General features: G+C 44.5%; 1 protein-coding gene across 1 annotated transcript in view; it reads right to left on the bottom strand.

Moving 5' to 3' along the window:
* Positions 1 to 4613: 4613 nt before the first annotated feature.
* KCNK9 (potassium two pore domain channel subfamily K member 9) overlaps positions 4614 to 27100 on the bottom strand; it is a gene marked incomplete at its 5' end in the record, with an annotated part of 125279 nt that continues 102792 nt past the window's right edge. The window contains one exon of the mRNA XM_083360093.1: positions 4614 to 5869. Coding sequence (XP_083216219.1) covers positions 5031 to 5869 — 839 coding nt within the window. The 3' untranslated portion in view covers positions 4614 to 5030. The remainder of the gene's footprint in view (positions 5870 to 27100) is intronic.

The following is a 27100-nucleotide window of genomic DNA, read 5'->3' on the forward strand; positions in this document are numbered from 1 at the left end:
ACCTCCAAGGTCCCTTCCAACTCTGTTATTCTGAATTTTGTTATCTCTTCAAATGGCTTGCCTTTGTAAAATAATAATAATAATAATAATAATAATGTCTTAATTCGATCCCAGATACTAATATAAACACTCTAAAACAGAGGTCTTCAAACTCGGCCCTTTAATGACTCATGGACTTCAACTCCCAGAATTTCTCAGCCAGGCATGCTGGCTGAGGAATTCTGGGAGTTGAAGTCCATGAGTCATAAAAGGGCCGAGTTTGAAGACCCCTGCTCTAAAAGAAAGATGTGCTATAAATCTCAGATTTTTATTATATCTTTTACAACTCTTCTATGGGCCTCTCTTTTCCTACCGCAGGTAATCCTCGACTGAAAACATTTCATCTAGTGACTGTTCAGAGTTGCAACGGCACTAAAAAAGTGACTTATGATCGTTTTTGACACTTACGACCATTGCAGCATCTGCTCAGTCATGTGATCAAAATTCAGACCCTTAGCAACTGGCTCATATTTATGACCATGGCTCAGTGGTGGGATTCAGCCAGTTTGCACCAGTTTTGGTAGCTAATTTTTTGTTGCCCGGGCCCAGACTGGACTTCCGGAAGTGACATCCACAGAGAGAACTGGTTGTTCACATATTTCAATCCCACTACTGCTTGCCTTCCTTCCTTCCTTCCTTCCTTCCTTCCTTCCTTCCTTCCTTCCTTCCTTCCTTCCTTCCTTCTTTTCCCCTTCCATTTGTCTTTCTTCCTTCCTTCTTTTCCCCCTTCCATCCACCTGTCTTCCCTTCCTTCCTTCCTTCCTTCCTTCCTTCCTTCCTTCCTTCCTTCTTTTCTCCCTTCCTGTGGTGGGATTCAGCTGGTTTGCACCACTTTGGCAGAACCGGTAGCTAATTTTTTTCTTGCCCGGGGCCAGAACGGACTTCCGGAAGTGAAATCCACACAGAGAACTGGTTGTTCACATATTTCAATCCCACTACTCTTTCTTTCCTTCCTTCCTTCCTTCCTTCCTTCCTTCCTTCCTTCCTTCCTTCCTTCCTTCCTTCTTTTTCCCTCCTATTTGTTTTCCTTCTTTCCTTTTCCCCACTTCCATCCACCTTCCTTCCTTCCTTCCTTCCTTCCTTCTTCCCTTCCTTCCTTCCTTCCTTCCTTCCTTCCTTCCTTCCTTCCTTCTTTCTGTGGTGGGATTCAGCCGGTTCGCACCACTTTGGCAGAACCAGTAGCTAATTTTTTTCTTGCCCGGGGCCAGAACGGACTTCCGGAAGTGGCATCCACACAGAGAACCGGTTGTTCACCTATTTCAATCCCACCACTGCCGTTGCTGTATCTATTATGTGATCCCTTTTGGGATCTTCTGACAAGCCAAGTCCACGTGGAAGCCAGGCTTACCTAACTGCTGTGTCACTAACTTAACCCCTGCAGTGACTCACTTAAGAACTGTGGCAAGAAAAGTCGTAAAGCGTCTCGCTTAGCAACATAAGTTTTGGGCTCAGTTGTCATAAGTCGAGGACTACCTGCAGGTGGAACATGGCGGCATTTTTTTCTTCAATAATCTCTTATTTAATCTTATAAACCATATAACTGCTTTCCCCCACCCTTAATTATCCAAATTAAGTGGATAATCAAAACTGGGATTAGATTCTTGAAAAGTCAACCTTCAATTTATGATAGAGAAAAAGCACCACAGCAGAGGGGGGGGGGAAGCATCATCTGGGGGGGGGAAAACCACAGAGTAACTGAATAGCAAAATAGATGTTTTGCATGCTCAAAATCCAAGAAGGAAAATTTTCAGAAGGAAACACATTTCTATATGAAATTCTTTTTTGGGGGAGGGGGTGAATTGGCCCAAAAGATCCCCTCCTTTGAAAACCTAATCTTTGTAGGAAAATGTTATTTGCAGAGATTTTCAATCAGTTGCTGGTAAATGAGAAGTAAGGGAAACAGCTTAGCTAGTAAACACCTCAGAACATGCTACTCTTCATGTAGCTATGGAGCAAGGCGACTGCGTGAACAGAGAACCTGAGGATCAGACGGTAGAACGTATTTTCTGAATATCTATAAGTAAGAACTAGTCTTTCGCACGCATCTCCTAAATTTCTACGCCACTCAATTTTATGGGTACATTTACTCTGAAGTCAGGACATCCTGCTTTTGGAAGTCAGCACCCACCCATCCTCCTAGAGAAAGAAATATTTTGGGGGGATATTAAAAGGAAGAATATTATATTTCCCCAAAGGGTCTTAAAAGGCAGAAAAGCAGGCCCAGTTTTCTTAATAGCCCCAGGCAGAGGCCAGATATGTAGAAATGTAGATTTGATAATCCTATTCAGAAAAGTTGGGGTCTGGAAGCTTGGAGCTGATGAGATTAGAAAGACAAAGACCCCTAAAATCTACATACCCCACCCAAAATCTAAAGACATGACCTTTAGGACATAATAGGATTAACCCACCAATACCAGAAAGGCACACTGAATCTCAGGTCAAAGTTCATGCCTCGGGAACAACTCCAAACACAAAAGCCCAAGAAAGTATAAAAACCCGCCACTCTCTGCTCCATGTGGTCAGCTTTACCAGAGCTACATTTCTGTCTGGCTCTGCTCTTCAACAAACTACAACCTTCTTTCTAAAGCAGTCTCCATTTTGTTAATTCCCAACTTGGACTGGACCCTGATGAAGATTTTTCTTTCAACACTGCCATAGCTCTGATTTGTAAGTATTTGGGTAATCAGGCCTCAGGGAGACTAATTAGGACTTCACATTCCCAGAACTATGATTTATGAGGAGCTAGCATAGAGAAATCCTTCTTAAACTAGTTTGTGGCTGGAAGGAAGGAAGGAAGGAAGGAAGGAAGGAAGGAAGGAAGGAAGGAAGGAAGGAAGGAAGGAAGGAAGCTTGGCCTACATCATATCCTCAGCAAGTCAAAGCACAAAGCTTTGGGGGATCCTTCCTCAGACCAACCATCGTTTCCCCCACACACACTAGTATTAGCATTAATATCCATTTCTATTTTTATTCAAAACATGGGATACCCTGTCTTCTTTTTGAGAAAATAAAAATATTCATCCACCTCCATGTACCATACTTGTTCAAGCATTCCCAGATATAATTCCTGTGCATGCAGGTTACAACTGTACACCAACAAAACACGCAAACACCCTGCCAGGCAAACTCATGACAACTCACACAAAAGGAAAATTAACACCGAACCTGACGTTAAAAAAAACACAAAAGTGAAATAAATAAGACCTTTTAAATAAATAAATAGATAGATAGATAAAACATCCATTCATTCTGACCGTTCCTTAAATCGCACCCACATTTACACAACAAAGAGCTCTACAAGGCCTGGTGGATATTTGAAAGACCAACGGAAAGTTAAAGAAAAATCATTTAAAATCCATACTCTGCTTCCGAGCATCGGTTCCAACCTTGTTTTCCTTGTGTATGTTCATAATGCATATCTGTTTTTTTACAAAATGCATGCTTGTATTTTTATATCGACAGGCAGTAGTCACAACAGTGACAGCTCATATTTGTGTAAATTTTAGATTGCTAACAAAGAATTAAAGGGAGACTGATATGCATTTCAAACTTATTTGTTTTCATCAGTCAGCCATACCCTTCTGAGATTCGAACCCGGGCTGATTGCAGTTGTTTTAACCTCTAGGCAACAAGCTCTATCTCACTTTGTTAGCTGAGAAGCAATTAAATGCTTGTTAACTATTTAGATTACCTTGCTAGGCCCCAAACATGGGACAAATCTTTATTTCCTTTTTCGGCCTAACCGAAGGCCATCCACAGGCAGTAGTCACAACAGTGACAGCTCATATTTGTGTAAATTTTTTTAGATTGCTAACAAAGAATTAAAGGGAGACTGATATGCATTTCAAACTTATTTGTTTTCATCAGTCAGCCATACCCTTCTTCATGTAGCTTCGAATCTCAGAAGGGTGTGGCTGACTGATGAAAACAAATAAGTTTGAAATGCATATCAGTCTCCCTTTAATTCTTTGTTAGCAATCTAAAAAATTTACGCATGCACACACACACACACACACACACACATATATGTGTGTGTGTATATGTGTGTGTGTGTATATATATATATATATATATATACACACACATTTTCCAGAAAGGATTTGACCTGGCAAGCAAAAGTAAAATTCCTTTCTTGCCTTGTTCTTAAAGACAAATAAAAAAGTGAATACAATCTTAATAAAATCTAGCCTTTAGAAACAGAGAAAACTTAGAAGGGTCCGCTTGGTAGGATTGACCATTTACAGTGGCATGCTTGACTGAGCAAAAAAAAAAACGAAGAAAGAAACTGGAAAACTGCAGCTCTTTCCTATCGCCTCCGCTTTTTTTTTTCTTCATTTCTCCCTCCCCCCCCGCCCCCTCCCTCCCTTTTTGGAACAAAGAAAGCAGGCCAGAACGTAATTTCTCCAGAGGAAGAATCGATAGAAAAATCAAAACGATATACCTGATGCTTCGATAAGATACTTTTGTTAGTCGCATGGCACTAGCAGTGGAATTGTGCGTGTGCACCCGTACCCACACACTCAACACTCGCATACACACCCTAGTTCACACACATCACAACCTGCTTAGGAAGGAGAAGAAAGAGGTTTTCGTTTTGTGGTTGTTTTTTTTCGTTTTGTTTTGTTTTTAGGTTAAAGAGTGCCAAAGGGCAGAAAAAAGCTCACAGGTGCGTAACTTTGGAATTTAAATACCCAATTCCCGTCACCTCAGATCTCGGATCGCAGAGGGAAGGGAAATTGTAAGGCATTATTTTTGCTGGAAAATAAGTCTGCTTCGTGCGCCAGAGCTGAGTTTCGAGGGAGTGATTGGTGTCCTTCCCTTGAATACCTTTTTTTTTTGTCCCTCCTGGATTTATGTTAGCCTCACTCTGGTTCACTCGAGGAATTGTTTTTGTTTTTTGTTTGCTTGCTTGCTTGCTTTAAAAAATAATAATCTTAGGAAACAAACACCCGCCCGCCCACCCAACCCCAAACCCTGCAAAGAAAATGCCTTCAAATAGATTTCCGTCGTCTCATCAGCCTGTGATGGTCCGTAAAGCTGTGCAATCCAGGGGAGATGGAACTGATGGGAGACGGGAACAGGCTGTTTTTTAATGTGCTTGGTGAGATCTCCTCAATCTTGTAGGAGATGGAGTGAAAGTACTGGAGGTTCAGTTTGGAGCTGAAGGAATTTTGGTGGGAAACCACCCGGCTGGTGTATTCGTGGGACCTGTAACACATGCAGGAACAATCAGACTGAAGATCCGTCACCTCGGCCTTGTACCGCGGACGGACATGTTGAGAGTCTTCTTGAATGTGGACCACCATGCTACTCCGGTTCCCCGAATGGGAGGCCCTCTCCTCGGCCTCCCGTCTCTCTTCCTCGATGTTCATGAACAACCTGAGAACAACCAGATTGAGAAAAGCCCCGATGACAGTTAACCCCACCAGGATGTACATAAAGCTAAAGGCCACGTAGAGCGGCTTCCTCTGAAGGGCTCCTTTCGTCTGGAGGGCCACGTAGTCTCCGAACCCGATTGTAGTCAATGTGATAAAACAGTAGTAGAAGGCCTGAAAGAAGGTCCACTCTTCACAATGAGAGAAGGCAGCTGCTCCGATGCAAAGGGTGCCGATGCAGGAGAAGAAGCCGACGGCCACCATGTTCTCCATGGAGACCTCGGTGCTTCTCATCCGGCAACACTTCTTCATCCGTTGCAAGAGGTACTTGACAAAGGTGTTCATGCGTTCGCCGAGGCTCTGGAACATGACAAGGGTGAGCGGGATGCCCAGCGCAGCGTAGCACATGCAGAAGGCCTTCCCTGCATTCGTCCCAGGGGCAGCGTGGCCATAACCTGGAGAAGCAAAAGGACAACATGGATAAGTGATGGAAGAGGGAGGGTTGCAACTGGGGGAGGGGGCAGAAGGATGAAAGGACTGGAGCCCTCAAGATAAGAGGAAAGATCACAATGTTTGAGACAAGAGAGAGGGAGATGGTTTACTCTCTTATCCCAAAAGTGTTTTTTCCAGAAGTCAACTGACTTTCGTTTTTTTTGGGGGGGGGAGTTGTCTTGAAAACCTTTTGCTTCTCATCCAAGAAGCTTCTTCAATTCTGATTAATTGGTGGGGTTCCAAATTCCACCGTTCAGCTTTAGCACATCACCTTGAGGTTCAGTACTATGAACACAGGAGTAGACCTGTCTATGGAGATCCTCAAACAGGGGTCTTCAGACTTGGCCCTTTTATGACTCATGGACTTCAACTCCCAGAATTCCTCAGCCAGCGGGCCTGGCTGAGGAATTCTGGGAGTTGAAGTCCACGAGTCTTAAAAGGACCAAGGTTGAAGACCCCTGTTCTCAATCATCCAGCTCACAGCTGTCCCCAAGGTTCTTTACAAAAAAAAAAGGCAACTGGTCTTTCTTGGTACTCTCTGTAAAAACATTTCTCTTCTCATACAAGAAGAGTTGAAGAAGCTTCTTGGAGGAGAAGCAAAAGGTTTTCAAAGAAAAAAAAACAAGTTGGAAAAAGCACCTTTGGGACAGCACCAAGGATCCCTCACCCCTTGCATACCCTCACTTTACGATCACATCACTTAGTGATGGAAATGTTGTTCTCTATTGCCATTGTCTACCTATATAGGTGATGCCATTGTGGCTACTGCCAGGTACCATACTGTATATGTGCATTGTAGAAACTGGAAAAATGTGGACTCCAAACAGCAGCTGTCATCCTGGCCATGGGAAGTTCTCCAGCCTTGAATTGATTGTCTAAGGACTTTTTCAAAGGAGCAAGATTCCTTATTACCTGGAAATGAACCATTTGCCAATCATCATTTACTCCAGGCACAGTTTCCCAGGGTTTGCTTCAACCACATCAAATCTACCCGAATTAATTTCCTATATGGAGCATTTTTAGAGAGAACGTTTGGGACCCATGTGCCGCCTGCAATGATTCCACATCAGAAAAATGCTTAATATTCTTTTTTCATCCCTGCAATCCAGAATTAGAGTCACTGGGAGTCATGTGGCATATACATTTCAATTACTGTCGTTAATGATATTTCATTAACCATCGTAAAGTTCATAATTAACGGCCTTAAATTATCATTAAAAACACTTTTTTTTTCAATTGATCTAAAAAAAAAGTAGATGCTGCACTTCTGGGAAAATGCTATTATTGATAAGGAGAAGAAGAATCACCTGCCAATATGACACCCCAGACTTAACAATTGTCGATAAGAATAAAAAAGGCTGGATAGTGGACACAGCAGTAACCTGGAGATAGCAGAATGGAAGAGAAAAATCCAAAAAGCAGTACAAAGATCTGCAGATAGAAGGAGAACGAGCAAAGATAGTACCAATTGTGATAGATGCATTGGGGGCAATCCCCAAACATCTGGAGAACCTGAACACCATCAGCGCTGAGAAAATCCCCATCAGTCAATGGGAAAAGAAGGTTTTGCTTGGAACAGCATGCATCCTGCGACAGTAACTTTAACACCATCAAATATCAACATCTGCCTATCCCAGATCCCTGGGAAGGACCTCGATAGGTGGACAAAGAGGCCAAATCCACTGTAAACATCTGGCTGACTCTGCAGTGGACCATTATAATGACATTCTTTTGTACTAAGACAAGAACAACCCTTGAAATGCAGCCCTATCTAAAGAATACGATCAAGTTATTACAATTCCAAGTGCACTGTCCCAGTTTATCTAGATTTAGTTAACAAGAGCACACATTCTTCTCAAAATATATATTTTGCCATTTTTCTGCTGCTGAAGAAGACCGTGGGTAATTTAAATCAAAAATTCCCTCTTTGGAAAAGTCAAAGGAACAGGCAGTCCCCAGCGCCTAATATACAACCTCGAGGGTCCTCCAAATGTGGTTATTAAATTATAAATGTTAATGTGACATCGGGGGGGGAATGATTGAAAACCTGGATGGAGATTAATTCAATTACCTATATTTAATGCAATTATAATGTAATTTGCATGCAAATGAAAACCATTTCATTTCCCCTTCCTGTTCTCGCCACTTTATGGACTGTGGTTCTCTATTGCCACATTTGAAGACCAAGGGCAAACCACAGCTCAGGAACATAAATCATTTATTTATTTATTTTTTAAAAAAAGCTTTTTGAAAATCTATGCAGGTAGCCCTGAATTCACGACCACAACTGAAACCAGAATTTCCATTGCTAAGCAAGGTGGTTGCTAAATGAGACGGCCAATTTTACATCCTTTGTGCCATGGCTGTTAAGTGAATTACTGCGGTTGTTAAATGAACCCAGCTTCCCCCATTGACTTGGTTGTTTCTGTCAGTTGTTAGGCACCACTGAGCCAGACAGAGTGATGATCTGATCCGGTGGAGAGCAAATCAATCCAAACATTTCAACTCTTTCGACAGCATTGTGGCTTTTGTTCCTAAGAAGTTTGGCAAAAACGAGATTTAAAGATATCCACCAAGTATTAACAATGCAACTCTGGAGGTGGCTAGTATGTAGTATCAAGTTCCTAGGTGTGCAGTTGATGAGTAGGCTGGCTTGGTCACTCCACAGTGAGATACTGATGAAGGGGGCACAGCCGCGTCTGCATTTTCTGCATCGTATGAGAAGAGCACATCTTCCTTCCCCTGCCCTGACCACTTTCTACAGAGGGACAATTGAAAGCATCATCGTATTGTACTACTGTGTGGTTTGGAGGTATTACAGTTTCACACAGAAAGGCAGTGCAGAGAGTGGTGAGGACAGCAGAAAAGATCATTGGAAGTTCACTTCCTTCTATCCAGGACATGGCATGTAAGCGATGCTTGATCAGGGTCTGTAGTATTGTCAGACTCTACACATCCTCTCCATGACCGGTTTTCTTTGCTATCTTCTAAGAGGGGGCTTCTCAGTATCCAAAGCAGAAGAACCAGATTCTGTAATAGGTTTATACCATATAGCAGGGATGTCAAACTGCCAGCCCACGGGCCGGATGCGTCATGTGGAAGCCACGCCCACCCCATTGGTGGCAATGGCAAAATCATCCCGATACGTTGCGTGACGTCACGTGACATTGTGAATTTAACATGTCTGCCATATAGTATCAACCTAGTTAACTCTCAAGACTCTTTTTATGTGTGTGTGTGTGTAGCATATGTATATGTACAGTATGTGCATGTGTGCAAAAGTGTGCAAGCAGCATGCGTGTGTGCGAAGCCATCCCTGCCACTACCACCATTGCCGCTTTTGCTGATCTGCAGAGCCGGAAAAGTTGAGGACCGCTGCCCTATACAATTCTGAACATATGGCTGTCCAATCTCTTCTAAAAAACCTGCAGTAATGGAGCACCCATAGTTTCTGGAGGTATGCCATTCGACTGATTAATTGTTCTCACTTTCAGGAAATTTCTCCTTAATTCTAGGTTGGAACTCTCCTTGATAAGTTTCCATCCGTTGCTTCTTGTCCTGCCTTCTGGTGCCTTGGAAAATCTGTTGAGCCTCTCTGAGACAGCCTCCCAAATATTGTAAGACTGCTATCATATCACCCCAATCTTCTCTTCATTAGACTAGACCAGGGGTAGGCAACCTTGGCTCTTTTATGACTCGTGGACTTCAACTCCCAGAATTCCTGAGCCAGCCATGGCTCAGCTTGGAAACCTCTCCCTTTCCCCTCAGCATAGCTGGCTCAAGAATTCTGGGAGTTGAAGTCCACGAGTCATAAAAGAGCCAAGGTTGCTTGCCCCTAGACGAGACATACACAGTTCCTGAAACCATTCATCGTACGTTTTAGCCTCCAGCCCCCTTTGTTGGTCTTCTCTGATAATCAGTTAGCACTTTCCACATGCCAATGGAGGCTTTGTTATGGTAATTGAAGTTTTATTTGCTGCGCATCTTGTGTCCAACAAATCTGGGCAGTTTACAACATAATTATTTTTTTTCCAGAAATTATAATCAAATATGATTTGCTTTGCTCAATGCAATGCAAAAAATATTTTTGACTCAAACCAAAGAGCTTCCTTGAAAAAGTTCTCCAAGAAGCAGCCTCTGGTAGGCATGCAAACATTGAGTGTCCCACCCACCCTTCCCACCCCCAGATTTTCTCTTTTTATCAAAATAGCTCAGCTGATTTCCACCAAATCTTGTATAAAAGTGAATTTCAGGACAAAGGAAATGCAATTCGGAATATATATTTCTTTTGTAAAATTCGTATGATTTTTTTTTTACGTATTATGTGCTCTTGGGTTATCTTCAACATTTTAGTGACCAGAGAGATAGCTTTTCTCCAATAGAGCCGTGGTGGTGCAGTGGTTAGAATGCAGCACTGCAGGCTACTTCTGCTGACTGCCGGCTGCCAGCAGTTCAAGTCTTACTGGCTCAAGCTGGTAAGGATGACTCAGCCGTCCATCCTTCCAAGGTCGGTAAAATGAGGACTCAGGTTGTTGGGGATGGGGGCAATATGCTGACTCTATAAGCTCCTTGGAGAGGGCTGTAAAGCACTGAGAAGTGGTATATAAGTCTAAGTGCTATTACTATTATTGACTGGATGCTTTTCTGCAAGGGTATGCATGAAGCAGTAGGCAATTTACAGCAAATGAATCAAACATCGTTTCCATTTTTTCACTGAACGGCAAGGGAGATTGGATGATCACCAAGTTCCAGTTTTTCACATTTTACGAGTCTGAAACAAAAATTAATTGTAAAACTTACTACCAGAGAGGAGACTGTGGGAGATGCCAACAGCTGGCCTGACTTCTCCATGATGAGAAGCCAAGATCAGATCTGTTTGGAAATATTAGGGCTGCAGTCTACGGTGAGAAGAGACAAAACGTACCCCAGGAAAAAAAGAGAATAACAAATAATTTCTTTATTGCCATCAAGAAAAGTGTGCCGTTGTCGCAATTGTTTTTATTGGGTATTGTTGTAGATTGTGCTGTTAAAGAAACTAACTTGATGTTGAACATGATAACAGCAGCACGGTTACTGGTGGGACAATATTGGAAGAAGGATAGTTTGCCCACTATAGAAGAATGGGTGTTTAAAGTTTCGAATCTTGCAGAAATGTCTAAGATTTCTGCTTATTTGAAAGATCATTCACAGGAAAGATATATTTCAGTTTGGAGGAGATGGATAAATTATATTCAGAACAAATATGGGACTAAAAAGTTCCATTTAGCTTATGAGTAGATTTTAGTGGGATATTGTTATTGGTACTTTGTTTGTAGTTATGTTAAAGGGGAGTTAAAGCACATTATAAATTTGGTTAATTGTATATTATGCATAATTTTTATTTAGAATATGATTATTGTAACTATAATCCTGTATTTAGCTCTGGGAAGTGGGGGGGAAGTGGGTGGGTTTGGGGTGGGAGGGATTTGGGGATATATTGTAAAATTTTGTTTTTGTAAAACTCTTTAATAAAAAAGAAAAAGAAAACTGTGCCGTTGTCTTCAGGCATTCATTAAGGATCAAAGCGAACTCAAGAACATTTTTATCTTTAGGACAATAAGGCACCACCAGTTACAAATTCTGAATGTCCCTTTAAACAAAGCTATAAATAGCTTGCTTAAAAATCCCTGCGGTAGAAACAATTTTTCCACTTGGAAGTCTACAAAGTGCATGATATGAGCTAAACGCAAGTGTGTTCTGTAAGCTCTAAAGTAAAATTGAACTAATTAGAATTATAAAGGCAGCCAAACTTTCCTTGATGCTAGCCAGTGAATTGTACTAACAGATGAAAATGAACACACTGAACTTCAGTTGAGCCTCCCTTCATCATCCTGGGGGGGGGGGGGGAGTTGGACTAGAAGACCTCCAAGGTCCCTTCTAATTCTGTCGTTCTGAAATAAGCATCAGAATCCAGTGGCTTTTCTTTCATAAAGTCCATCACTTTTGTCTGTCTCTTTATTCAGAAGAGCAGAAGGTTTCTCCAAGACCAGAAGAAGCATGGCTGCTGCTGCATCATGAAAAGTTATCCTCACCCCACCCTGCCACAATGAGGTTATACGAAAATCTCGTTGACATAATTCAATGCTCGTCAGAAAATCAAGCAGATGACAGCAAAGAGGCAAGGTTGAAAGAGTCACTCAAAGAGAAGGAGACAATGGCCACAACATACGCACTTCCATTCAAAGTCAGTTGACAGATGGAGCAGCCCAGAAGCCTGCTAAAATGAATCAGTTGAGCAATCAACCAACTCAGCATGGACAACCGCTAAAAACAATGCTGGGTTTTTAGTAGTAGGGGAAAATATTTGTAGCTCAGCGTTGAATTGTGAGGTCCTTGGTCCTCTCTGAGCTTGGTTGGGTTTTTTTGCAGAGGTTTCATTACCCAACTAGGTAATGATGCACTGATGATGTTACCTACTTAGGTAATGAAATGTCTTCAAGAAAACAGCCAAGTTCAGAGAGCACCAAGGACTCCGTAGTTTTTAGCAGTAGAATATAGAACAATAGAGTTGAAAGGGACCTTGGAGGACTTCTAGTCCAACTCACTGCTCAAGCAGGAGACTCCAAAGCATTTCAGACAAGTGGCGTCCAATCTCTTCTTAAAAGCCTCCAGTAATAGAGCACCCACATCTTCTGAAGGCAAGCCCTTCCACTGGTTAATTTTTCTCACTGTCAGGAAATTTCTCCTTAATTCCAGGTTGCTTCTCTCCTTGGTTAGTTTCCATCCATTATTTCTGGTCTCGCCTTCTTATGTTTTGGAAAATAGGTTGACCCTCTTTTATTTGTGGCAACCCCTCAAATACTGGAATACTGCTATCATGTCACCCCTAGTCCTTCTTTTCTGTAGACTGGCCATACCCAGTTCCTGCAAGCGTTCTTCCATAGGTTTTCGTCTCCAGCCTTTAATCATCTTAGTTGCTGTTGTCTGCACTCTTTCCAAAGTCTTAACATCTTTTTACATAATGTGGTGACTAAAGCAGGATGCTACAGCTACATAACTATACTAGTATAGTAGCTATTCTAGTGGATACTGTAGTTATGGCTTTAAAAAAAACCAGTTGGTTCCTCCTTTTCATTACGAGTTGCTTCAGGTTTGATTTTCTTCTACTTTTAAATAATGCCTTGGGGTTTGGTCAATTTGAGATGTAAATAAAGTAAAATCATTGAAAAACAAGCAATCCATGCATTTTGGATCTGTGGAGAGGAGTTGAACACTGCTTCATCTACAGAATGAAAAAAATTGAAGTGGCATGAGGTCATCTACCTTGACATCAGCATGCATATTTGTCTATAAGATGCCTCCATCTACCATGTTGGCATGTGTGGCCATGCCAACTCTGAGAAAGATGTAAGTAGAACTGATGTGATTAAGGACATCATTAAGAATACACTTCGAGGCACATATCCAACAAGGGGCAAATTGGACCGAGCACCGGGTGCCTTTTTCCCCCAAATAAATATCTGAAGGGTTGATGACAGCGGAAGCTAATGAGGTCAGGATTATATATTCAATATCTTGCATCTTGTCTTGTCTCATCTAAGTCAGCCCTGATATAGCCCAGCAACCATGAAAGGAATTCACAGGAGTCTGAAAATCAGGAAGGAATGTGAGGCTGGATTCGCATAACATGCCAGGTAAGATCTGAATGGAGTTGACAAGTTAGTAGAGCAACATCTAGCCAAGGATGGTGATTTTGAAAAAGCAAACACTCAGGCTTCGTTATACTCAAACGACAGGCTACTGGGAAATCTCTGAGTGGTAGGCCAGACTAGGAAGTCAACATCTCAAAAAGAAGGTAAGAATTAATGACTTCCATGTTATGGCCCAGAAAACTACACAGACTTGGTAGCTGAGTTTTGAAATCACCTGGAGTTGAGCTGAACTCAACAGTCTTTATCTTTGTGGTTCAGCATACAGGTACTCTCAACTTATGACTGCTCACTTAGCCACCATTCAAAGTTACAATGGAGCTCCCTGGGGATACTTATGGCCCAGTTCCGAAGTTCCGATGGCCACCACCATTATCCTGCAGACACATGATTTTGGGCACTTGACAACTGGCCCATATTTACAGCCATTTCTAGCATCCTACAGTCACATGACTGCCTGGGCTGCTACATGCAATGGACTTGGCCTGGTTTGCAAGCTTGCTAGGTTTTGCAGCTTTTCCTTATGCTCTTTTTCTTCCCTTGTCTCTGTCTCTCAGTGGCCTTGCAGCTCCAAGAATGGTCATTTTTCTCTTGTGGTCTACAAGAGATGGACCTTGGAGTCCTAGTGGATGATCACTTGAATATGAGCCAGCAGTATGCAGTGGCAGCCAAAAAAGCTAGTACAATCCTGGCTTGTATAAACTGAGGCATAGAATCAAGATCACACGAAGTATTAGTACCGCTTGATAAAACCCTAGTAAGACCACTCCTGGAATACCGCAGCCAGTTTTGGTCACCATACTACAAAAAAAGTTGTTGAGACTTTGGAAAAAATTCAGAGAAGAGCAACTAAGATGATCCAAGACTTGGAGACTAAAATATACAAAGAACGGCTGCGGGACTTAGGTTTGGCTAGTCTAAAGAAAAGAAGAAACAGGGGAGACATGATAGCAGTCTTCCGGTATCTGAGGGTCTGCTACAAGGCAGAGGGGGCCAGGTTGTTCACCAGAGCATCAAAGGGAAGGACAAGAAGCAATGGTTGGAAGCTGATCCAGGAGACAAGCAATCCGGAATTAAGGAGAAACTTCCTGACAGTGAGGACAATCAACCAGTGGAACAGCTTGCCTCCAGAAATCGTGGGCGCTCCATCACTGGAGATTTTTAAGAAGAGGCTAGACAGTCACTTGTCTGAGATGGCATAGGTACTCCTGCTTGAGGAGGGGGATGGACTAGAAGACCTCCAAGGTCCCTTCCAGCTCTATTCTATTCTAGGTTGCTAGACTGGTGCCTACAGAGTTCACCTCATGCCTGACCTGATGGCTCATACTAACACATTCTAACGGCATTTCTCTCTCCCTCTTTGCCCATCCGTCAAACCTCCTAAACATTATATCAGAAGACAAGTCTGTTGTGATTCAGGGTCAGCCTGTGGGTTCGGCAGTTGGGTCGGACGACTCAGAGGAGGAGGAGGAGGAGGGGGGTGTTGAAGAGCTTGCTGAGCGGGTTGGACAGCTTGATGAGAGCCCTCAGCCAGGCCCCTCTCACCTGGTCACGACGCAGACCCAGCTGTGTGAGCCTGACAGCGTGGATGAAGATGACCCACAGCTGGCCCTGTTCAAGGATGCCCGACGCAGGAGGCAGTCAATCAGGAGTAAACAGAGGAAGGCAATGGGGCTCCTCGGAAGGAGGCAGAGAGAAGCCACGCCCTGAACTGTACTTAAGGGGGAATGCGTGGGAGGGCTGGTTTGCTGAAGGCAACCGCTTGAAAAGCTCCTGTTTCTTGGTTTGTGTTTTGTTCTATTTGTTTTTGTAGCAATAAATTTGGCAGGCGTAATTCCAGCCTCTTGCCTTCTTGTAAAAGGGGTTGTCCCTGCCTTTTCTGCAGGGCTGGTAGCAGGCTGGTACAGAACAAAGTCATCTCTTGAACACAGGCTGAAAAGGCAGATAGACAGACAGCTACAAAATGAAAGAACAGCTCTTTAGGTCAATACAAAAACCTTGATCCATATATGAGTAGTTCCAGAGCATCCCAGCTGCAAAATATCTCATTTTTAATATCAGGTGATGCACCAAGGATGTCTTCATACAAATGCAGGTTGTGGACTCCTTGGTGCTCTCTGAACTTGATTGGTTGCTTGCTGACATTTTGTTACCAGACTAGGTAACATCATCAGTGCCCCAGGTTGATTGGGACTTCATTTCATTACAGAACCACTAAGGCTATTTATTTCCATCCTTTTCAGGAATGCAGTTTAAAGCATCCCTCACCGATGCTTTAATCCCTAATCTCTGCTTCTAAAATAGTGTTTCCCAACCATGGGAACTTCCAGGCATGGGAACTTCAACTCCCAGAATTCTCATCAATGCCATGCCAGCTGAGGAATTTGGGGATTTGAAGTCCACACAAGTAGAAGTGACCTTGGTTGGAAAACACTGTTTTAATTCATCTGAACTATGATGTGGATACATGCTGCTTATCTCTTGATATCTTGGTATCTCCCACAACATCAACATGTAAGGAAGACCTTATTGTGGACCCAGAAAGGGCTTAAAATACAGTTTTGTAGAGGTCAGCCAGAACAGCACATGGTAGTGTATGATGGGAAGGTTCTCCACCCTTCTAGCTGCACCAATCCCCATCTCCCTCTTCCTGGATGTATGGTACATTTTCTGGCTATGGGCTATGTAGTATTTCTGCTCCCACCAACCACGTTTCTAGAAGAAGGGACTATCATGACCAGCTTCCTCCTCCAATGTAGATGGAGTTTTCACAGCATGTGCAGTTTACTCATCTGTAACCTGGGCATAACAATGGTGAGGAACATAATAGTGATGGTGATCCTAGCGATAACAATAAATGAAAACAATCTCTTCAGCAGACCTGTCAAACTCAAGGCCTGCGGGCCAGATCCGGCCTGTGATGTGTTTAGATCTGGCCCGCAAGCAGACTAATAGGAGGTGGTGATTGAGTATGTGGGTGAGCCTACGTCATGGCAGTGCCAGAGAGGCCTGGGGGAGAGTCAGCTGGAGCTGTGGTGTTGCTGGGGCTCTGCAGAGGCCCCGAGATCGGCGCACGTGGCTCCAGCTGATGGGGGCTTCTGGCGGCGTGGGGGTGGCCGGCAGCCACAAGCACTCTTTGGGGGAAGAGTCAGCTGGAGCTGTGGGGCTGCCGGGATTTGGCAGGGGATGCCAGAACCAGTGCATGCAGCTCCAGCTGATGAGTGCTGTGTGAAAATGCCAGCTGGGCAGTGAGCAGACACATGGGGGAGGAGAGGAGAGGATATTAAAAGAAGGGGGTTTGGTGGGAAGGAGGAGGAGTGAGGGGGCAAGAGAAAGCGATAGAGAGGAGAGGAGAGGTGTCCCTGGGGCAAGCCTGAGGGAAAGAAGGGAATAGGAGAGGGGGGCTCCTGTGGGGCAAGCCTGAGGGAGAGAAGGGGACAGGAGAGGGGAGGCTCCTGTGGGGCGAGCCTGAGGGAGAGAAGGGGATAGGAGAGGGAAGGTGTCTGTGGGGCAAGCCTGAGGGAGAGAAGGGGATAGGAGAGGGGGGCTCCTGTGGGGCAAGCCTGAGGGAGAGAAGGGGAAAGGAGAGGGGAGGCTCCTGTGGGGCAAGCCTGAGGGAGAGAAGGGGTTAGGATAGGAGAGGCTTTTGTGGGGTAAGCCTGAGGGAGAGAAGGTGATAGGAGAGGGGAGGTGTCTATGGGGCAAGGCTGAGGGAGAGAAGGAGACAGGAGAGGGGAGGCTCCTATAGGGCAAGCCTGAGGGATAGAAAGGGATAGCATAGGAGAGGTGTCTGCCTGAGGGAGAGAAGGGGATAGGTGAGGGAAGGTGTCTGTGGGGCAAGCCTGAGGGAGAGAAGGGGATAGGAGAGGGGGGCTCCTGTGGGGCAAGCCTGAGGGAGAGAAGGGGAAAGGAGAGGGGAGGCTCCTGTGGGGCAAGCCTGAGGGAGAGAAGGGGACAGGAGAGGGGAGGCTCCTGTGGGGCAAGCCTGAGGGAGAGAAGGGGATAGGAAAGGAGAGGTGTCACTGGGGCAAGCCTGAGGGAGAGAAGGGGATAGGAAAAGGAAGGTGTCTGTGGGGCAAGCCTGAGGGAGAGAAGGGGATAGGATAGGAGAGGCTTTTGTGGGGTAAGCCTGAGGGAGAGAAGGTGATAGGAGAGGGGAGGTGTCTATGGGGCAAGGCTGAGGGAGAGAAGGAGACAGGAGAGGGGAGGCTCCTATAGGGCAAGCCTGAGGGATAGAAAGGGATAGCATAGGAGAGGTGTCTGCCTGAGGGAGAGAAGGGGATAGGTGAGGGGAGGCATCTGTGGTGCAAGAACTGAGGGAGAGAGGGGATAGGAGAGGAGAGGGTCCTGTGGGGCAAGCCTGAGGGAGAGAAGGGGATAGGAGAGGGGAGGGTTATGTGGGGCAAGCCTGAGGAAAAGAAGGGGACAGCAACTGACCCTTTGAGGGCAACCATAATGATGATTCAGCCCTCAGTGAAATTGAGTTTGACACCCCTGCTCCACAGCATCATGGCCAGCATCATAGCAGCTTTGTAAGCTGCAGCCAGAGAACAGCAGCCTGTTCTTCCTTTTAAGGAGATTAAAAGAAAAGCATCAATCTTATGATTTAGAAATCAATTTCATTAAAAACAAGGGAAAGAGTAACCTTCTTGTAGCTGGCATTGCCAAGTACCCAATTACAATAGGACGGAATAAGGCATTTAGCATTGATAAATATCCAAACAGCAATAGCCCACAAACCCACAACCACACTCTGCCAGGAATTATCCAGAACCAAAGACAAGATACAAACAAAAAACCCACATACCCAAACAGTGTCCCAATATCAGGTTCCCATACAATTCCACGAGCGGACTGGGACACAGATCTGATGGGTAGGATCTGGGCCCAAACAGCCTGAGATGGCATATAACATATAAGACTTCAGTTAGCTCTGATACGTTTTGAGCACTTATGTCAGAAGCAAATATCTTGAGATAATTAGGAGACACTTGTCCAATATAAATTCATAAAGGAATTGGAATTCATGAAAACAGAGGTATCTGAACACAAATCCTGGAACACAACTCTGAGTTTGTCTCTGTGAAGAAAAGAGGTCCCACCAACTTAATTCTGAAGCCAGATGATCCTGGCTAATCCTTGATTCGCTGGATTGCAACTTTTGTGCAAAGTTTTGGAGCACTTCCCTTTAGTTTCTTTTAACTGAGATTCTTGGGTCACAATTTGGTGCCTCCTGTCCCCTCTGGGCCAGATGTATCTGGTCATCACACTGCAAAAAAGGTTGCTGAGTCCCTGAAAAGCGTGCAGAGAAGAGCAAAAAAGATGATAAAGTATATGTAGGCTAAACTTTATGATGGACATTTGAGGGAGCTAGGTATATCTAACCTATCAAAGAGAAGGATTAGAGGGGACACATTAACTGTCTTCCAGTACTTGAGGGGCTGTCAGAATCCATTTATATCCCATTCATAAATGTATGTCTACAATATTATACCCCTCCCTGGATTCTTCCATTTTCCCGAGGGGAGAAGAGAAGATGTTTATTCAGTCAAAGACCAGGGAAAACCTTTTGAACTGAGGACAACAAAGGGAGGGAAGGGAAAAGGAGATCTGGTTTGTATCTCCATTTGAATCTGAAAGGGAAGGAGGCAATAGTCATGAAGGCACGGGAAGATCCCTCTTTCCCACGAAAGGGTTTGACACCTAAGTTAAATTGATGTGGGTCTGACCAAATGGGCTTGAGGGTAGGGGTTTGAATCAGCAACTCTTTATAAGGTATCAAAGTGTAACACAATGCCAGATCCTGTCTTGTAATTCTACAACCGATTATGTCCTAGTAAAAACTCCTTTTGGACAAGACCTGACTCCAAGAGTTCTTTATTTTCCTAAGATGTGGATTGGGGTGGGTCCTGACAGAGGCTGTCTCTAGAAGAGGTGGGTCAACTTATTGTCCAAAGCACCAGGGAGCAGGACAAGAAGTAGTGGGTGGAAGCTTGTTAAAGAGAGTTCCAACCTTGAAGGAAGGAGAAATTTTCTGACAGTGAGAACAATTAATCAACAGAATAGCTCATCTCCCACAGTTGTGAGTGCTCCATCACTGGAAGTTTCCAAAAATAGTCTGGACAACCATTTGACTGGGATGATATAAGATCTTCTTCCTTGAGCAGGGAGTTGGACTAGAAGACCTCCATGATTCCTTCCAGCTTCATGATTCTACGTACTTGTACTTCCTATAAGTTCTGTCTCCCAAAAATGTTCAACTTCCCTCCTACCATGTTTCCTCCTGACCAAGTGTTAATTAGTTCTCTGATTCCACTGCAATCAGCTCACCAAAACCATGTGGCCCTTATCTTGCTTACAACTTTCACTTGTTGATTGGGTAAAATTCAAAGAAGTTGAGTCCTTTATCATGCTTCAATCACTTCCTCGTTCAGAGGAGATTTGCCACTGCCCACTTCCTCCACTGGGCACATGGGCCCATTGAGTTGATCCGTATAAACATCTATTGGTTCCTAATAGATCTCAGAAGATGCTTAGAGGCAAGAATTTGATATTCTGCTGGAAGAGTCAGAAGGCAGCCTGAGTACGTGATGTGATTTCTCTTGAGTGGTCTCTGTTTGGTCAATGTCAATGTTCTCCTAGGTTTAAGGAGGACATCCAGGAGATGTTGTGGAAAAGAGATGACTGGATCTTCAGTGGAAAAAGGTAAAAAATGAATCTGATCTAGCACAGGTCATGTTTAAACCCATACTGTAGTGCCAACCTGTAGTCCACAGCCCACTACCAAGCTTCCCTTGGACCTCTTTCTTGTCATGGTGGCACAGTGGTTCGAATGCAGTATTGCAGGCTAATTCTGCTGACTGCCAACTGCCAGCAGTTCGGCAGTTCGATTGTTACCGGCTCAAGGTTGACTCAGCCTTCCATCCTTCTGAGGTCAGTAAATTGAGGACCTAGATTGTTAGGGGGGAATATGCTGACTCTATAAACCTCTTAGAGAGAGCTGTAAAGCACTGTGAAGTAGTATATACTGTAAGTCTAAGTGCTATTGCTATTTGTTTTTGGATAACGGACCTGTTCTGAAACAGAGTCATCAGACATGATGGCTGGGGTTTTCTACTGTTATCACATGTAAAAATACTGTAGCTGGTCGAATCCCGAGTGCCGTGTAACAGAGTGAGCGCCTGTTACTCGTCCCAGCTTCTGCCAACCTAGCAGTTCGAAAGCACGTAAAAATGCAAATAGAAAAATAGGGACCACTCCGGTGGGAAGGTAACAGCGTTCCGTGCGCCTTTGGCATCTAGTCATGCCGGCCACATGACCACAGAGACATCCTCGGACAAGCGCTGGCTCTTCGGCTTTGAAACAGAGATGAGCACCGGCCCCTAGAGTCGGAAACGACTAGCACGCATGTGCGGAGAACTTTTACCTTTACATGTATGTGTGTGTGTGTGTGTGTGTGTGTGTATGTATGTATATGTATGTGTGTGTATGTATGTATGTATGTATGTGCGTGTATATATATATATATATATATATATATATATATATATATATATATATATATGTGTGTGTGTGTGTGTGTGTGTGTGTGTGTGTGTGTGCAACACATACCAAAGTTGATGACACACACACAGGATCATAAAGAAGTCGTGAAAGTAAAAGTTTCCCACACTTTGCCTTACTTTTGGATAAATCAAAAAGCGAAACATCCACCTCTAAAAAAAAGAAGACCTCTGAAAATTCAAGCAAAGGAGTGAAATATTTTAGCACCTTTTGTCTCCTTAAGAGTGGAGCTGCTTTTCAAAGTCATTTCCCTTGTCTCTATTTTGTTTCTTTTGACCTTGTGCCGATCTTCAGTCCTGTTGTGAGACATCTGTTTTGGTATACAAGCTTGCCATGACATCACCCCCACCAGATTTAGCACTGTCTCATCATCAGCTAAAACCCTGTGAATCACCAGATCCAGCAGGACTCCATGGAGGTGTGAGCAAATGAGGGCAAGATTTTCAAGGGTGAGAAAAGCAAAATGGTCCAAGGTGAAGATAACCAAAGAGAAGAAAATGCATCTCGGTTCTTTACCTCAACCTTGGAGTAAATACTTCCTTTTTATGTCTCAAGCAGCAACCTCATAGGCATGGCCAATAATCAATATCAGTCTATAACAGGGGTCTTCAAACTTGGCCCTTTTATGACTTGTGGACTTCAACTCCCAGAATTCCTCAGCCAGCATGCTGGCTGAGGAATTCTGGGAGTTGAAGTCCACAAGTCATAAAAGGGCCAAGTTTGAAGACCAGTGGCGTAGCGTGGGTTGTCAGCACCCGGGGCAAGGCAAGTAATTTGCGCCCCCTAACCTGTGGATTTTAGCACTCGAGTCTCTTCCACTAGCTCAGGAATTCTGGGAGTTGAAGTCCATGAGTCATAAAAGAGCCAAGGTTGCCTACCCCTGAGTTAGGTTCAAGGCAAAAAAGGGTCTCTGGAGAAGAGGGAAAATGCTAGTTTAAAACTGAAACAAGGCAACTTTAAGGTGCCTCAGCTGTGATTTAGGATGAGACAAAGAGAGGACATGGCGTTGAAAATGGTTAATGGGGCATGTTTGTTCCACTCTTAGTGGACGTCAGGATAAACCCCACGAGAGAATGACCTTACAACAGATGTGAATAGGCTTGGACTACGTTTGTAGATTGAGTGCATACATCACATGGAGCGATGATGGGCTTCATCAAGATTTATGATCCCACAATTGGCTAGTTTTCTCCATCTTGTCCTAAACCCTGGATACCAACCACGGTTTATGGCTTAGCATGTGGCGTGGGGTTGACCCAACATGTTAGGCGACAAACAATGACTTCCAACTTACAATGCCTCAGCTTCCCAAGGTTATTCCAAAGCCGGAAAAGCCAACCAACCCACCCTGCAGCTTTGCTTGCTTAGGCTGAACCCCAGGAATTCATACTTGCTGCGGCGCCCGACCTATTTTCTGCCCAGACGCTGCTTATCCAAGCCAAGCCGCCTCCTTCTCTTTGGCACCTCACCCCAAACAGAAACTGAGATTGAAGGCAGAAGAAGAGTTCAAGCTTTTAATGGGGGGGGCGAGGGCTGCTTTTCTGCATTCCAGCAGGACAGGATTTATTTTTATTTTTATTTATTTTTTTTAAAAAAGCGCCTTTTGCAGAACAGAGACAGCACGGGCACGCCCACAAACACACACACACACGCACACGCACCCGACCACGTCCTCTCGCCCCAAAAGTCTGCATGCACGGTTGGATCGGCAACCTGCCGACGCAGCTTTCGTTCCAGAGCAGGGACCCCCGGAGAGACGCTGCAGCGATCCTCCCCCTGCGGGAAATCCACCCTCTTTCAAGCCCCGCCGTGCCCCCCCCGCCTTTGGCAACCCCGGGAGCGCCTTGGGAGAGCCTCCGCAGCGGAGCCCCGGGCTTGCAGGAGGGCCGCGCTCTGTGCACGCTCAGAAGCCGCCTTCTCCTTTGCGGGGGGGGAGGGAGAGAAGGCTTCCGTCCAGCGCCGGCGGTCGGAGCGAAGGCGGAGCGACCCGAAGGAGGAGTCAAGCTGTGTGTTTGTGTGTTTGTGTGTGTGTGTGTGTGTGGCGCGCCGTGGGGCGTCAGGCCCTTCCCGGCTGGGGCTCCAGTGCCTCCGCCCTGCCGGATCCCGGCGCCGTCGAGCGCGCCCCCCCAGATGTTGCGCCCGGTGCGGCCGGCCCCCCCTGCACCCCCCACGCTACGCCACTGTTGAAGACCCCTGGTCTATAACATCTGAAAGGATCTACAATTGGAAACTTTAGCCTAGACTTTTTGTCATTAAGCTTAAACTGAAATCTTTTAATACTGCAGGATCCAATCTTTGTCACTCACCAGGACCAAGAGGCTTTGTCCCGGTGACCGACCCAGATTGGATCCTACAACATTATCCTGGGATACGTATATTCACCTTCATCGTGTTTTAATTCTTGGTGGGGTTTTTTTTATGTTTAACATTTGCAACATGCTCATTTGATCAAGCAGCTGTGACATTTGGAAGATTACAAGGAGACTAAACAAAAGTAAAAAAAAGAAAAAAGAAAGAATATTATGAAAGCTAATCTAAATTAGTTTGATTTTGTATAATTAGCATCGTTCTCATAGTGTCTATTTTCCTATTTTCTCCAAAGCACCTGAGGATAGGACAAGAAATAACAGATGGAAGCTTATCAAACAGAGAGCCAACACAGAACGAAGGAGAAATTGCCTATCAGTGAGACAATTAACCAGTAGAACAGCTTGCTTTCAGAAGCTGTGGGTGCTCTATCACCGGAGGTTTATAAGAAGAGATTGGACAGCCATTTGTCCAGAAGGATGTAGGGTCTCCTGCTTGAGCAGGGGGTTGGACTAGAACAGACATGTCAAACACAAGGCCCGGGGGCCGGATCCGGCCCACGAAGTGGTTTCATGCGGCCCGCAAAGCCATCTGGAAACAGTGAGGGAACGGCCCCCACTGCCTTGGCCCTGGCCCAGAGACCCTCCTCCTGCCAGAGACCCTCAGATCTGTCCCACTCCTGCCCAGGCCCCCATAGGCACCCTTGATGCGAACGATGTAGAGCTGGCCACGCCCACCCAGTAGGCCATATGCACTCTAGCCACGCCCACCCAGTAGGCCACCCCCACCCTGGCCATACCCACCCAGCCCCCTGAGGGTAACTGCAATGCTGATGCGGCCCTCAGTGAAATTGAGTTTGACACCCCTGGACTAGAAGATCTCCAAGGTCCCTTCCAAATCTGTTATTCTGTATTCATAAGGAATACCTGCTACTCCTCATAAGAACTAACTAACTAATTCCTCTACCATATTCAATGCTATAAGACCTCAAATTTGATAACAGCTGCAAGGTTATTGGTAGGGCAATATTGGAAGAAGGACTGCTTGCCTACTATAGAGGAATGGATGCTTGAAGTGTCAAATTTAGCAGAAATGGCTAAGATTTCTGCTTACTTGAAGGATCATTCACAAGAAAGATACATTTCCGGTTTGGAGAAGATGGATAGATTGTAATCATGGGTGCCTTGATGATGTTGCCTCGTTTGATAATGAAACATCGGCAAGAAAACCACTCTGCTCAAAGGGCACCAAGGACCCCACACTTCAACCCTGAGCTACAAATACTGTATTCTGTTCTATCAAGACTAGAACCGTCCATCTCCAAACTACTTCTGGAAGTCTCACCATATAACAAGCAGGATAAAAGAGCAGACGGGAAATCTGGCCAACAGCGTAACACATATACGAACAAACTATTAAGGGTTTCTAGCCATCTTGGCCTAAGGCAAGGAACACCAGCCAGGTCTTGGAGACTGTCTGAAATGCATCAGGATGGAAGCTTTCATACTAGAGTTAGGTTTTGTACTTGGACTGATATAGGATCCATTACAAATAAACTGGGGTCATATTTGGGGAGACCCAATCTGGAGGTGTGGAAGGGTTTGGAAATGTTAATGCTGTGAAAAAGTGTGTTAGGACATTAAATTTAGTAGCCGAAACATTGTGAACAATGGGCTAGAACACACAGTGGTAGCTGATTGGTTGGAGAGTGCTGGCTCCTGCATGAGGCAATCTGCGCTATGATTGGTTGCTGTGGGTGTAAAGGGGGAGCTTCCCTTTTTTTCCCCGCCTTTTTCTTCTGTGTGCTCTGTAATGCTGTTGGTGACTTACCTCATGATGTCCGTGTGTTCCTATTTTGTCTGCTGTAAATATAAATGTTAAATATATTTACTTATAGAAAACTACAAGTTTGTGTCAGTGTCTCTGATTTCATTTGGACACCTGCTGTGCAATTGTTTTTTTATTGTTCAATCTGTATACCTACCTTACTCTGTACACCGCCCCGAGTCCCTCAGGAGAAGGGCGGTTTATAAAAATAAATAAATAAATACATAAATAAATAAATTCCCTAACAAAGCGTGACTAAGATTAAATGCAAAGACCAAACTCATGACAAGATATATAGCGACCGCCTTCAGAATGGCAATAGAGATGTTGAGGTGATCAGCACTATCGACAATAAAGGAAACTGTAGTTAAGGAAAGCACTGCACATCAGCACTTGGTAGGAGAGCAATGAAGGCTTTGGAGAAGATATTCAGATGCCAGGATGGTGTCTATACTTAAAAAGATAAAAGTCATGAAGGCAGTGGCTTTCTCAGTGATGTTCTACAAAGTGAAAGTTGGACTTTGAAGAAGTAGGATACAAAGAACTTTGAACTTTGCTGCTAGATAAGACTAGAGAATACCATGCATAGCCATTGAAACACAAAAATTGGATAATAGAATGAATCAATCCAGAGACACTTCAGATTCAAATGAGCAGGCTCCAATTATTATATTTCAGACATGTTATGCAGAAACCCAGTTCCCTTCTGTTATGCAGAAACCCAGTGGGAAGGAAAGGAGAAGATGACTAGCAGCAAAATGAATGAGCTGGATTACAGAAGTGACAATACACCATTGTTGTTGTTAGCTGCGAAGTCGTGACCCATCGCGACCCCATGGACCATGTTCCTCCAGGCCTTCCTGTCCTCCACCATCTTCTGGAGTCCATTTATGCTCACGCCTACTGCTTCAGTGACTCCATCCAGCCACCTCATTCTCTGTCGTCCCCTTCTTCTCTTGCCCTCAACCTTTCCCAGCATTAGGCTCTTCTCCAGTGAGTCCTTCCTTCTCATTAGGTGGCCAAAGTATTTGAGTTTCAGCTTCAGGATCTGGCCTTCTAAAGAGCAGACAGGGTGGATCTCCTCTAGGACTGACCGGTTTGATTGCCTTGCAGTCCAAGGGATTTGCAGGAGTCTTCTCCAGCACCATAGTTCAAAGGCTTCAATTCTTTGGCCCTCAACCTTTTTTATGGTCCAACGTTCACTGCCATACATTGCAACTGGGAAGACCACAGCCTTGACTATACGCACTTTTGTTGACAGGGTGATGTCTCTGCTTTTTAGTGTGCTGTCTAGATTTGCCATGGCTTTCCTTCCCAGGAGCGAGCATCTTTTAATTTCTTGGCTATTACACCATTAGAAGATTGAATACCCCAGTTGGAACAGACATCCTGAAGAAGATCTATCTGTATGGTCACTATGAGTTGATGCTGACTTAGTGGTACACAATTAAGCAAGCAAGCAAGCAAATAAGCAAGGATAGGGTCTCAAACATCTACATGAAGAAAATAGAACAGAACAATAGAGCTGGAAGGGACCTTGGAGGTCTTCTAGTCCAGCCTCCTGCTCAAGCGAGAGACCTTATACCATTTCAGACAAATGGTTGTCTGGTCTCTTCTTAAAAACCTTCAGTGTTGGAGCACCCAGAACTCCTGAAGGCAAGCTGTTTTGCTGGTTAATTGTTCTCATTGTCAGGAAGTTTCTCCTTAGTTCCAGGTTGCTTCTCTCTTTGATTGGTTTCCATCTATTGTTTCTTGCCTTCAGGTGCTTTAGAAATGATAATAAACAATCAACCTCACGGTGGAGGTCAG

This window comes from Vipera ursinii (genome assembly GCF_947247035.1).
Source record: "Vipera ursinii genome assembly, chromosome: 3".
NCBI classification, from domain to species: Eukaryota; Metazoa; Chordata; class Lepidosauria; order Squamata; family Viperidae; genus Vipera; species Vipera ursinii.